This window comes from Amblyomma mixtum, chromosome 7 (genome assembly GCF_055824585.1).
Source record: "Amblyomma mixtum isolate Tamu chromosome 7, ASM5582458v1, whole genome shotgun sequence".
In the NCBI taxonomy this organism is placed as follows: domain Eukaryota; kingdom Metazoa; phylum Arthropoda; class Arachnida; order Ixodida; family Ixodidae; genus Amblyomma; species Amblyomma mixtum.
The window spans coordinates 12393447-12406379 of record NC_143018.1 but is presented as its reverse complement, the minus strand read 5'-3'; the positions used below and the strand labels follow the sequence as shown (position 1 = coordinate 12406379).

At 46.3% G+C, this 12933-nt stretch overlaps 1 protein-coding gene across 1 annotated transcript in view; it reads right to left on the bottom strand.

Annotated features, from left to right (window-relative positions):
* LOC149335043 (cytochrome P450 3A14-like) overlaps nucleotides 1-12933 on the bottom strand; it is a 63379-nt gene that overhangs the window by 27531 nt on the left and 22915 nt on the right. The window contains exon 3 of the mRNA XM_089551741.1: nucleotides 1128-1224. Coding sequence (XP_089407867.1) covers nucleotides 1128-1224 — 97 coding nt within the window. The remainder of the gene's footprint in view (nucleotides 1-1127; nucleotides 1225-12933) is intronic.

The following is a 12933-nucleotide window of genomic DNA, read 5'->3' as shown; positions in this document are numbered from 1 at the left end:
ACCACACCAACATCCTACCTTCTGGCCACATCTTTTAAATTATGTGACAAGCTATGCACATATGCAGAACGACTGGTCTTTTAGCTTCTCTCTGTCCAACCCCCTCCGGCTCCCTCAAAACTGCGCGCGACTGTTTTACTTTTTTCAGCAGCTTGTCACACGCTCTTATTATGACGTGACTGGGAAGCCCTGCGTTCACTAGCCTTGTTATCTGTTCTTGGAAGCTAAAACACATGCTATGGAAGCATGAGTTTAACAGGACCAACCCCAGGCTGGACACAGCGACACCATTTTTTCAAGCTTCGATTGATGAGACCCATAATCAAGCAGCGGCTTAGAACTCCTAGGCGAATGACGTCAACACACATGATGCGTGCGAAACACCAAGGTGAGGTTCAGAAATATCAGCTCATTGTCGTGAGACAGTTGTTTCATAGTAAATCTCAGACCAAGCCCTTGCTCTTGAAACAATTTAAGAATATTCATTGGCCCAAAGCCATCCTAGCAACCTTTCTGGAAGATCAAAAATTCGTTAACATAGCGAAAGATTCTTATTCCCATCCCCTGCAAGTTATTGTAAATTATCTACTCAGCTTAAGAAAATGTTACTTAGAACAGGAGCGACCTTCGAACCGATACAGATACCTTATTTTTTTCGCATAAACGGCACTGCCAATTCCACAAGCATGCTTTTGAAATAAAAAAGATGTTAATTCCAAAAAGAACTCTGTTGTTATACCGCCGCTGTTTTCAAATGCTAGCTCATCATTTTGTTCCGAAATTTATGCCCAAAACCTCTTACGGCTTCATTTCATTTCATCTTAACTGGTGTAGTCGTAAGAGGTGCTATGTAGAGGCTAATCAAGACTGCTAAGTGTACAAACAAATGGGTGACTCAGAGGTAAAACGAAAAGGCTGATCATTATCTGAACTGCACAGTGAGTCTTTGTGGTTTAGATTTTGTGTTCTTTTTCTGGTAGCGAAATGACCGCACATATGAGCCCCTCCTCTCCGTTCTTTTCTCTTGGCAAATTGCCTGGTGAGCACTTTTTCCGGCGTGTTTATCCCATTACTACCACGCTACCCTTCGTAGCTCCTGAATTCGCATGCCGGGCAGCCATCCTCACCGTGGAATGGTACTCCATCAGGTTTCCCCACAGAAGGTTCGGCCGAGGACCGGGAATGCCGAGTCTTTTGAAATACGAGAAGTGCCGCCACCGCCATCTGAAACGAGAAAGAAGGAAGCCCGTCGTCACTGCACGTGTTAATGCCAAATCATTATGTGGCGCATCGACAACGAAACCCGGAGTCTGCGTTTAATGTCTTGCAGTTACTAACCACATAGCTTCATTGCCCCGTTTAGAGCGCCGAAGCACTAACATACCCACTAGAAATCTGAACGTATGGAAAATTCCGCGTTTCTCTACATTTTACAAACACCAGTTTTTAGTTCACAACCTTTCAGGATTACTCAACAAAATATGCACATAGTAGGAGTGAATCGAATACAGCTCAGGTCTCTGTTTTTGGAACTCAAATAAGAAATATGTCGCCTTGTGTATGCTTACTGTTTTAGGATGTAATTACTAGACTTTTGATCCAGTCATTTTCTTTTGCAATGGCCAATGTTAATTTCATGTTTTTAACAGTTTGTCAACCTGTTATTTGATGATTATGGTAGCTGTCACTTCTGTTTGACTGCTACTATCATGTAGTGGTTTCTTGAGCCTCACTCAGTCTTGTTGAGTAGCTTTTAGCCCATGAGACCGTCCAGCTTCCTTCGTGAAAAAATCCATTGACCAGCAGCAGTGGTCCCCAAAACCGTAGATGACGTCATCGTGGTGTAAAAAAATAAGACTTCCGAAGGTGCAGGGAACTGTACCCAGAACTGTACCCAGATTCTGAGGCGAGCATGCAACCCACAGCCCACCAGTTCGCACCCAGAAGTAATCGGTTTCTCGCTGTTAACAAGGAGCTGATTCCAAATGATGAGTTCTTTCTTCTTGGCTCGCATGCTATGTGGGGGCCTCGAATGGCAGTCAGAGATTGTGATCCTGACTTCCGCCCTGTGTGCAGTTATTTCGTTGGGAATGTATATAAGGTCCGTGGCATCCTCAGGAACCAGAGCTTTTGTGAGGTAGTCACTGAAGTGATGCATGTTCTTGTTAAAATGAAAGTCCATAAATTTTCGCGTGGAATCTATCGACTCAGTAGGCAATAAAAGAAAACAAAAACGGTCCATAAAACGGCGCTGCTTCTTGACGAACAAATATGAACCTGATGTATGCTTTGTCTTATGACTGTATGCTAAAGAGTAGGTGTGTAATTAGAAAGGAAAATAAATAAATAAATAAATAAATAAATAAATAATAAAGATTATTGTCACGGAACCAAGGAAGGAGACACCGTTCGCCAGCAGCGTTTTCAAACCCAGCTCTCAGGGCGCGTGAGCCAACTTTCACCTCTTTGTCTTCTGATGCTACCAGGGGCCACGTGGTGGCGATATAAAAGAACCATTCTTTTACATTAGAAGCTTGTAAGTAGCCTTAAGTGCACTCAGTATTTTTTCTTCTCACCTTACATTTGCGTACGACTTATACAGCTGTTAGTAAAACAATACTGGGGTACAGCGTTGTTTGGCAGTGAAGGGAAGACCACAGGAGCGGAGTGCCCACAACCGTGTCATTCCATCAAACTGTTCGGCCACACGATGTTGCAGCTGGCCGCCTGGCGTGTTCCTTTCGCCGCAGAAAGTTCACTCCGTCACTGTTAAGCCCCTCGCCATTGGGGTAGCTTGCGCCATCTATGTAATCTTCTAGTAACAAGACTTGCCAGCAAATTGGTTGTAATCAAGATTATGCTCTTCTTTTTCCTTAACTAATAACGAAGAACTTTGGGAGTTGTGCTGGAGATATGCCTTAAATAACGGATATCGACAATATGTTGTTTTAAAAGCAAACTAACAAGTGCAAGTGGGGACTATACTCCGCTTTGTAGGAAGGGATAGCGTGTTCCGGTTTTGCAGTTTCCGCTTCACTTGCAGAAAAAGTTGTCACGGGGTTCTAGCATCAGACTCGCCGTGACGGTTCGCAGCTTTGTTGTTTTGCTATCGAGTCCAACGTTGCTGTATGGAACCGCGGCCGTAGTTCAATGGGGTAGTTGTAGTAGTAGTAGAAGTAGTAGTAAATGGTTGATTACGAAAATATAAAACGGAAGAAAAAATGTGACCAATCATGGCAACTGCGGAAAGACCCAGCTGGCCGGAATGAATCCGGAGCCCTCTACTCAGCATCCCTAATAACCCAGGTTACAGCGCGTTAAATCCTACACAACCGCAAGGCAATCCGACCGCGCGTTATAAGTTTCCCTGATTTGCCAACGCCGTGGCTGTACAGTAGCAGTGTAGAGCACAAAAAAAAAGAACACACAAGAAGAGTTGGCAGGGCAATGCCTGGCGCCCTCTCTGCTCCAGGGCTTCTACCAATGGTCTTGTCTGCCCTTCTTCGGTGTGCCTTGTTTTGCCCTAGCACAACGTTTCACGTGCTGACTTGAGCCATCCTGACGGCCGAATGCTTAGGCAACTCAGGGGCGGTGTTTCAAGATCCGAATCACCATCTGGTCCTACAGTCTACCTTTACCGAAGACAAGGGCGCGAGGTAATCGCGAACCGGACGTGCGGTGCAGGTGTTATGACTACTAAGCATATGGCTAGATGGCGCTAGTTGTACTGCCTTTGTCAAAAGTTTGGAGCCCACCGCTGTTGCGGGGCTGAAGCCCAAAAAACACTGCCGATTGGTGGAGGCTGTTGGCGCTGAGACTAAGCCTGAGCAAGAGATTAATGTCTCCTTGCCTCGCACAGCCTAGCTAGGGGCACGCGTCATTGAAAGCATTACTAATTGCAGAGCCTCCGCTCGGTAGCGCTCCGGCTACGGCGACCGCCTCACTCACTTCAAACTTTTGACCAAGACTCTACCTTTCACTTCTGTGCCTTCGCACGGCGAGAGAGCACGCAGGAACAATTCCTCTCACCACGATTCTACAACTTTCTCTGGGTGATTAGTCATGCTAGGAAGGGCGGCGAGGTTCCTGTCAGGGTCGTTGCTAGCTCGCACGCCTTTGGAAAAGTTGGTTTCAATCACGAGCACCAAAAAACAAAAATAATATTGTGGAATGTGTAAGACTGAATGAGTGTGTGAAATAAAACAGCGCTAAATAAAGACACCAAGAAGTTGCTGAGCCGAGCGCTCTTGACCTCAATTTTTTTTTTCAATGCGCCCAAGGCGCGTACAACTGTTTTGTTCAAGTGTATTTCGTGCAGAAACCTGAACATCTCACAGCAATAAGGGTCTTGGGTTAATAGGAGTAGACCTTGTGCGAATGCAAAACGCGGAGAAAAAATTGGAGGCGACACTTAAGCTCCGCCTTAAGGGTGTGACGCTATAGCGTAATGGGTTAATTTACATATTCATTCACTACCTGACATTCGTAGATCCTTCGGAGTCCTCATACTCCTCCTTGCGTAGTGGTGAAGCGGTTACGCGATACGCCACTTCCCTGCGATGGCAGGTGCTGCCACCGGTGGGGATTGTGAGACCCACGTTGCGCTTCCAAGTAACCTCTCGAAACCAATCATTAGGAGAACTTCCGCCTGCCACGGTGGGCAGTTTGCACGGTGGGCTGCATGTATGTACTATCGAGGACAAAATTGGTGTACTCCACGCGACGGGCGCCGGAGCAACGCAAAACTGCGGCATTTTGACGAGTTAAAGCACGAAACATTGTAACGAGCCAAGCGACATGCCTGCTGATAATAAAGGTCATGTACTGGCTGTCTCGAACGCAGATGCCGCCTGTAGATGGCGTTGTAACGAAGTTTTCCGTTGCTCAGTCACTATTCCTGACGCCCTAGTGTTTAATGATAACAATGGTTATGTAAATAAATCTGCAGTGGAAGTTAGGAAGAAGCGATTGGAGTATTGGTGAGTGGAAAGCAGAGATGTGACATAAGGTTAGAAGTGTAGGAAACCGTAGTGAAAGAAGGTGGCGAATAATAATGAGAATTAACAACACAGTTGAACAAAGATAATGTAAGAAAAGCAGAGCATGGTGGCAACTGCCACCCCCCCGTTTCAAAGGGGGCGCTCCTATCCGTCCGTCCGTCCGTCCGTCCGTCCGTCCGTCCGTCCGTCCGTCCGTCCGTCCGTCCGTCCGTCCGTCCGTCCGTCCGTCCGTCCGTCCGTCCGTCCGTCCATCCATCCATCCATCCATCCATCCATCCATCCATCCATCCATCCATCCGTTGCTCCGGCTCCCGCCGCGTGGAGTATACCCCTTTTATCCCCGATCGTACATCTGGCAGCTCGCCCACAACCTGCTGGGCAGGTGAGCAAGTCAGCCGCAAAGCAGGCTTCACAAAAAGAAAGACAGACAATCAAACACACAACGGCTAAATGCGAGGAATTCCAGGTATAATTGCTATCACACTGAAAAATAATGGCTCCACAATCAGCCTATGTAATTGTGAGAACAATTACTTAGGCTTGTGAGCGTTTGTCCCGTGTGGTTCTCTTTCTTTTGTCCCGTCCTTTTGCGCAGTTAGTTTTTGTTCTCATAATGTCGTACCAACTAGCCCCTCACCGCACTCTTCTATGTAATTGCACTTCGGAATTAATATTTGCCAACATCTGCAAGGTTTGCAGTTTTCGAGATGCCAGTGTTACAACTATGCGTCTCAACCAAAAAAAAAAAAAACGGAAGCTAGTGTGGGCTACGTGCGGACTACGCCAGTGCACGAATGAATACGCGTATGTGCTGCGGTAAGCCATGCTGCTATCCGTACGGACCAAGTGTGGCCAATAATAACATCGTGATACACTCTTGCAATTGCGCTTTGATGCCGCTCAGGATGACGAGGAACTGCATGTGATAAATAAAGCACCAAACGTACAGCGGGTAGTAGTGAATGTGTCTGTCGAAGCCCTGTGTGCTTATAGCTGCGAAAGGTGTCTCCAATATCGGTGATTTGGGTGATGGGTAAGACTACGCTCAGACAAAAGCAAAACTTTTTGTGCATTAGACCGGGAGCCTCTTTGCTTAGCCATGTCGCTTTACCATGCAGGAAACATACCCGCTAGCACCAGTGTTTGCCGCTAAGTTGTGGCTCTCGAAGCTCTACTCTTTATATTTTTGTCTGGAAAAAAGTAGCTGATTGCAGCAATAGATTGCAGGAAAAGGTGATTGAATTAGCCCCAATGATCCTTTTTCGAGGAGTAATCGAATGATTACAAAATTACAGGAAAATTTAATTTACTACAAGTAATCAAGCACGAGAAACGCGTCGCGTAGAACTCTGCGGGGCACCCGAGATAATTTAATGGTGGCCCACAAGTTGGCCACGAAGCACAGGGAATAGGGCTGCGAAAATCGCCGCCGCAGTGAACGTCTTAAAAAAGAACAGATATTGAAATCTCCATATGTAAACGCGCGTGTGTTAAGTGTCGCATTCAGCGGTGAACCCGGCTTCGTAGTTGCCCTGTCGGGAAAATCCGGATGGGTTGAGTGGTTCGCGACGTCAGACGTTGAGCTGCGGAATTTAAAAGCAATTAAAGCATTAGATAAATTGTGGTTGTAAGGTCTCAACATGGTACAAACCTCACTATGAAACGCAAGACTGTAAAGTAATTAATTTCGCTCAAGGAAAATCGGATAATAAAACGGGGAACGAACCTGTGACTATCGGGTCGCCAGTCATACACGCTAAACCTAGGCCATCAAAGTAGGTTCGGTCGACTTGTTTAAAGGGAGGCACTCTGTATCTTGTAAATGAAAATGAAATAGTCTAAAAATAAAAACATCAAATACACCTGCAATAATTGTGCTGTGATGGAGTGAGTGGCAAAGCGCTATGTGATGGCGAAAGACATGAACAAAATCTGATTCTGCGAATTGATACGCAAAGAGGACCCCGCACCGCTGAAGGGAACCATAAGCGCTACTGCGTCATAGCCTTAACGCGGAGCTTAAATGACCCTCTAATTTTTCGGACAATCCGACGAAATGCGGGCCGACATGCTAATGCCTATGATTCTGTTCTAGGTAAGCAGTCCTTGCGTCGCTTTACTTCCATTAACGTTGCATTCTATCCACTTCATTGCACAGCGATCAGTCTGCTTTTGGCGTGTTTGAAGCAGGTGTTTTTTCTCATCAAGTGTTTCATTTTCTTTTGTGACTGTTCTGCTTGTTGAAGGTAATTAGTGCGAGATGACAAAGGCTTGCCTAATGTGTAGCGAGTGTTGCAGTTTTTGTCAGCATGATTAATGTTAGGGGGTTGCAAAAAACTCCTACATGTACAACCCTGTACATGTACTGTACATGTGTGCCCTACATGTACACCCTCGAAGTATGCACAGGAGAAGCATACAAAGAGCTCTGGTATCGATAGTGAACGAGAGGGAAAGCAGCCGACTATGACAGGCTATCCGTTCACTGGGTGAGAAGCCTTTCAAAATCAGTCCGCTATTGGGCACGTAAATTTGAGAATACGTGCAACCAAAATGTAGAAAATAGCGCATTGAGAGAAAATTGCAGGGTACATCGTAATAACCTCACCGCACATCTGAGACTTGCAAGCAGCTATACTTTCCTGCTGAGCTTTCCAGGCGTATTAGTAATGTAAGAAAAACGTTGGGTCTTATAAACGACATGATAGGTTGGCAGAAGCAACGTAATTTGGATGCAAGGTTACGATGTACGGTCGCGACTGAGGGCTCCTAAATCATTATGAACTCTTTTGGTGATGCTTGCATCGTCTGTTAATGAACCGAAAACGCAGCCTTTTGTTCTTACCATGCCTTACCAACGGCTTCGGGTAAGTTCGGAAGTTGTAGACCATTTTGAAAAAAAGAAACAGCGTAGTAAAGTATTTAGAACACGGTTTCAGTCATGACGCCGATTTTTGTACGAACCTAAAAAGAAAGCCTACGAAATAGAAAAAAAAAAACACCGAATGATAGTCGTGTTACTTCAGCGCTCCAAGACGCGCTCTTCGAGAACTACATCCGTTCGTTGTCTCCAACGTGGCTTTTGGCTTGCAGTGGCCACAAGATGTGTTCCAGCAACTGTTGACCCTTTGGCAAGCTTTCTTTTTAGGTCTTTAACAATAACCTACGCTATGGTATTTTATCAGCATTTCAGTCTGTTTTCTTTCTAGACGATCTGCAACTTTTGAAGTGATACTGCTCTCAGTAGCACTTGGCTGCTTTTACTCGCGTAGAAGAATCCCTTTTTTTTTAATTTGCTTTCGTTTAGCTTTAGTATGTTATATTGCGGCGACTGTACGACACTATGTGCGCACGTGCCGCAATTGTCAACGACGAAAAACACCCCCTGTCAAGCCAGCTGGACTTTTACATCCCGTTCAAGTGCCCAGACTCCCGTTTGAGCAAGTTGGCATGGACCTTCTCGGCCCTTTTCCAACTTCATCTTCGGGAAACCGGTGGATTATCGTCGCTAAGTGAACTGTACAGACTCATGCATAAATATGAGGGTACAACTGAAGACCTAATCAAAGAGCTAGCAGAACGTTATCTAAATACGGATGATGGTACCACTCAACCAGACTACCGGGGGACTCCTAATCCAAATTTAGACGCAGACATCACAGACGCAGAGGTCTGGTACGCAATTGGAAAACTGCGGACAACATCTGCGGCAGGACCAGACAAAGTAACAAATAAGACTCTCAGGAACTTAGACGCAACGTCGATCGCGGCGGTTACAGACCTTATGAACAAATACTGGCATGCAGGCAACATACCACCAGAGTGGAAACACGCGAAAATCACTTTTATTCCTAAAGCGGGTAAGAAACTCAACACTGAGAATCTACGCCCAATTTCATTAACATCATGCCTAGGCAAACTCATGGAGCATGTCATCCTCAATAGGCTCCAAAACTATGCGGAGGACATGAACCTCCTACCTGAAACAATGTTAGGATTCAGGGCCCAACTATCTACCCAGGACATACTCTTGCAGCTTAACAATGACATAATTGAAGCTGACGAGGGAACAGGAACGAAAGCAATATTGGGTTTAGACCTTGTTAAAGCTTTCGACAACGTCACCCACAAAGCCATTTTGACAAACTTGTCAGAAATCAACCCCGGAGAAAGGACGTACAACTACATCCGATCCTTCCTCACTAACAGAACAGCAGTGATAACGGTCGGAACAATAGAGTCTGCCCCAATCACACTAGGAAGTAAAGGAACGCCACAGGGCTCCGTCCTGTCCCCTTTCCTTTTTAACCTCTCCCTCATCAAAATTCCCCCCAAACTGGCACAAATACCAGACCTACATCACACGTTCTATGCAGATGACATCACACTTTGGGTAACCAAAGGATGCGAAGGCTACATAGAAGACACACTCCAAGCAGCACTGGACATCATTGAGGCATGCGCATGGGAATCCGGCCTCACTTGTTCTGAGCAAAAATCTGAACTCTTCGTGATCCGTCGTAAACAAAGAGGTAGGCGTACCACGACATCCCCCCCACAAATAAACGTCTATGTTAATGGACGATCTGTCAAAGAGGTACAGACCATGAGAATACTGGGGTTGTATTTACAAACAAATGGAAAGAATACTGACACACTCACTAAGCTAAAACGCACGGTAGAAGCGACGGCGCGATTAATCCGCCGCATAGCTAACCGCAGACAAGGGGTGAGGGAAAGAGATTTATGCCGACTAGTGCAGGCCTTTGCGCTAAGCAGGATACTCTATGCCACCCCTTATCTCAAATTTTCGAAAGCAGAAAAGGACAAATTGGATAGTATGGTACGGCAGGCCTATAAGGCTGCGTTAGGACTCCCACTAAATGCCTCAACTGAAAGGCTTATGAGATTAGGAATACATAACACCTACAATGAACTGAAAGAAGCCCATTTAATGGCTCGAACAGCGCGATTAGCCAATTCCAGAACTGGCAGGAGTATTCTTACCAGGCTCGGAATTAACTTTCAACCTACGAATAACGATGCTAAAGTAGACTTACCCCGCGACTATAGGACGGCCCTACTAATCAAACCACTCCCCAAAAACATGCACCCCTTACACCATGAGGGTAGAAGACAAGCAAGAGCCAAAGCCTTACATAACAAATACAGACAGTGCGCTGGAACACTTTATGTAGATGCGGCAGAATACAAAAATACCAATGCCTTTGCAATTGTGGTAGTGAACGAGAATGGTGACCACATCGTCTCGGCGACAATCAAAACGAAATCCTCTGAAACGGCAGAAGAGGCGGCTATAGCCCTCGCCCTAGCGCATACCCAAGGGAGCATCATCTTCAGCGATTCCAAAATGGGTATCAATAATTTCGCTAAAGGGCGAATTACAAACACCTCCCTTAGAATCCTTAACGCAACCAAATTCTCACCAAATTATTCCGAATTGATATGGGTCCCAGCCCATTCGGGGAATCCAGGGAACGAGGCAGCCCACAATAAAGCCCGAGGTTTCGTCGACCGGGCAGTGGATGAGTCTGGCTCCCTGAATTTCACGAAGGACTCCATGATCACATATCATGATCTCACCAATCATTTTAAACTAGAGAGGAGAATTTTCCCCCCTCCAGACAAAAGACTTACTAAAGAACAAGAGGTTACGTGGCGTCGTCTACAGACGAGATCGATACGCACCCCATCACTCCTCGCGCACATTTATCCAGATCTTTACAACCCAAACTGCAAACACTGTGGCCAACGTGCTACCGAAGATCACATCCTGTGGGACTGCAAAATAGAGCCACCTCCGGGTGATCTAGTTACAGCTCCTTCTCTCGAGCGGTGGGAGACCGTGCTGGCTAGCTCTGACCCCAGAACGCAAGTTTTGGCGGTGGAGTGGGCTGACAAAGTCGTCGAGGGCTATGTACTCTCGACCACTTAACGCGACCTCTTGCCAAGCCCTTCCCGGCGAATAAAATGTTTTACAATCAATACTGATTACCTTACACGCTACGCTGAAACCAAGGCCCTCCAGCGCGGCACAGCAGCCGAGGCTGCGAAATTTTTCGTGGAACGCATCGTCCTCCGGCATGGCTCTCCAGCACTAATTATCACGGATAGAGGCACCGCTTTCACTGCCAAACTCTTGGAATCCCTCATGCGGCTGAGTGGCACTACTCACAGGAAAACAACCGCCTACCATCCCCAGACGAATGGCCTGCCCTTGCGCCTCAACAAAACTCTCGTCGACATGCTGTCCATGTATGTTGACGTTGAGCATCGATCTTGGGACGATATCCTGCCATATATTACTTTCGCGTATAACACGGCTCAACAGGAAACCACGCGGAGGACGCCCTTCTGTCTGTTGTACGGCCGCGAAGTGTCGACAATGTTGGAAGCAATGCTGCCCCATGATGGCCGCGACCCCGACGTTGGCGCCGAGGAGTTCACGCTTCGCGCAGAAGAAGCTCGACAACTTGCAAGAGTGCGCATCCTGAACCAACAAGACCGTGACGCCCGACGTTACAACCGCCGCCACAGACTGATGACGTTCGCCCCGGACGACAAAGTGTGGGTATGGACCCCCATTCGACGCCGTGGCCTTTCCGAAAAACTGCTCAAGCAGTATTTCGGCCCCTACCGAGTTCTCCGTCAGCTAAGCGACGTAACCTATGAAGTCCTCCCTGATGGAGCTTCCCGGACTACTCGCCGTCAGCAGAGATCAGAGATTGTTAATGTAGTGCGGATGAAGCCCTATTTTTCGCGAGACATTCAGTGACTAAGTGCTGTGCGTTACTCTGTTTTTTTTTTGTTTTTTTCTCCCTATTTTCTTCTTAAAGCATCGGGCCGATGCTCTTTCCGAGAGGGAGGGTAATGCCGCGTCTACAACAATAGCCGCTCGGCGGCTGTTCGGCACGCAGCTCGTGCGCCACGCGGTTCGCTGCTGAAGAAGACGAAGCTCGACGTTCCATCCTGGTCGTCTCGGTGTGCGCTGGCATCATCTCGGTGTTGGCGTTCTTCTGCCGTCTGGACGCGGCGCTACTTGTACCAACTGCTACGTGACAATATTTAGGTTAAATTTAGACATCTGATGCTGGTCTTAAGGAGAATCTGTCCTCAGATATCGTGTTTCGATATATGGTTCATGTGCGCCTTGTAGGCTTATGAACGTTGACAGATTACGGCGCAGAGTACCATGGAGCTGTTCACGTGAAGTCGGGCAATAACGCTAGAGTGATAGCCAGGAGTTAGCCCTTACTACTGTTTGAATTCTTGCAGTTGATACTCACTAGAAGCTATTTCTCCACTGTGTTAAAACACCCAGGGAAGAAACAAAAGTCGCTCAGGTACATAACAGGTTATTAGGTTGGAAAAACTTACGCAAACACAAGGAAAATGACCGACAAGTTTTTATTTATTTTCATTCTATACTTTATCGTTCAATACAAGGATAATAATAATGTGTTCATATAGATAGTTTTTTCACCCACTGCTTGAAGGTGTGCTGTGGTTTGATTTTATTAGCACTGCAAATTCTTCATTGGGAGCTTGGTTAATTTATAACCCTGAAATGATTTTGCAAGCTTTCTTGTAAGTTGAAAGCTGCATCCTGTTGATCTGCCAGTTTCTTCCTTTTGGTAGCATATTCATTAAGATAGTAATTGGTTGTTAAAAGAACATTAGTTATGGGCACTGTTCTTGCACTACTACATCCCGTCCATTGACTAAAGACTGTTGTTTTCAATAGCTTTTTGGTTGGCACTGATTGCGAAATATCGCGACGGTCATGCCCCGCTCACAACCGTTTGCGTCCTGCGGGTTCACACTACTTTCTGTACAGAGATGCAAAATAAACTTCGTGTATTTAAGTCTGAAAAAAACAAATACTATCTTTGCTTGTAGCTAAAAATATTTG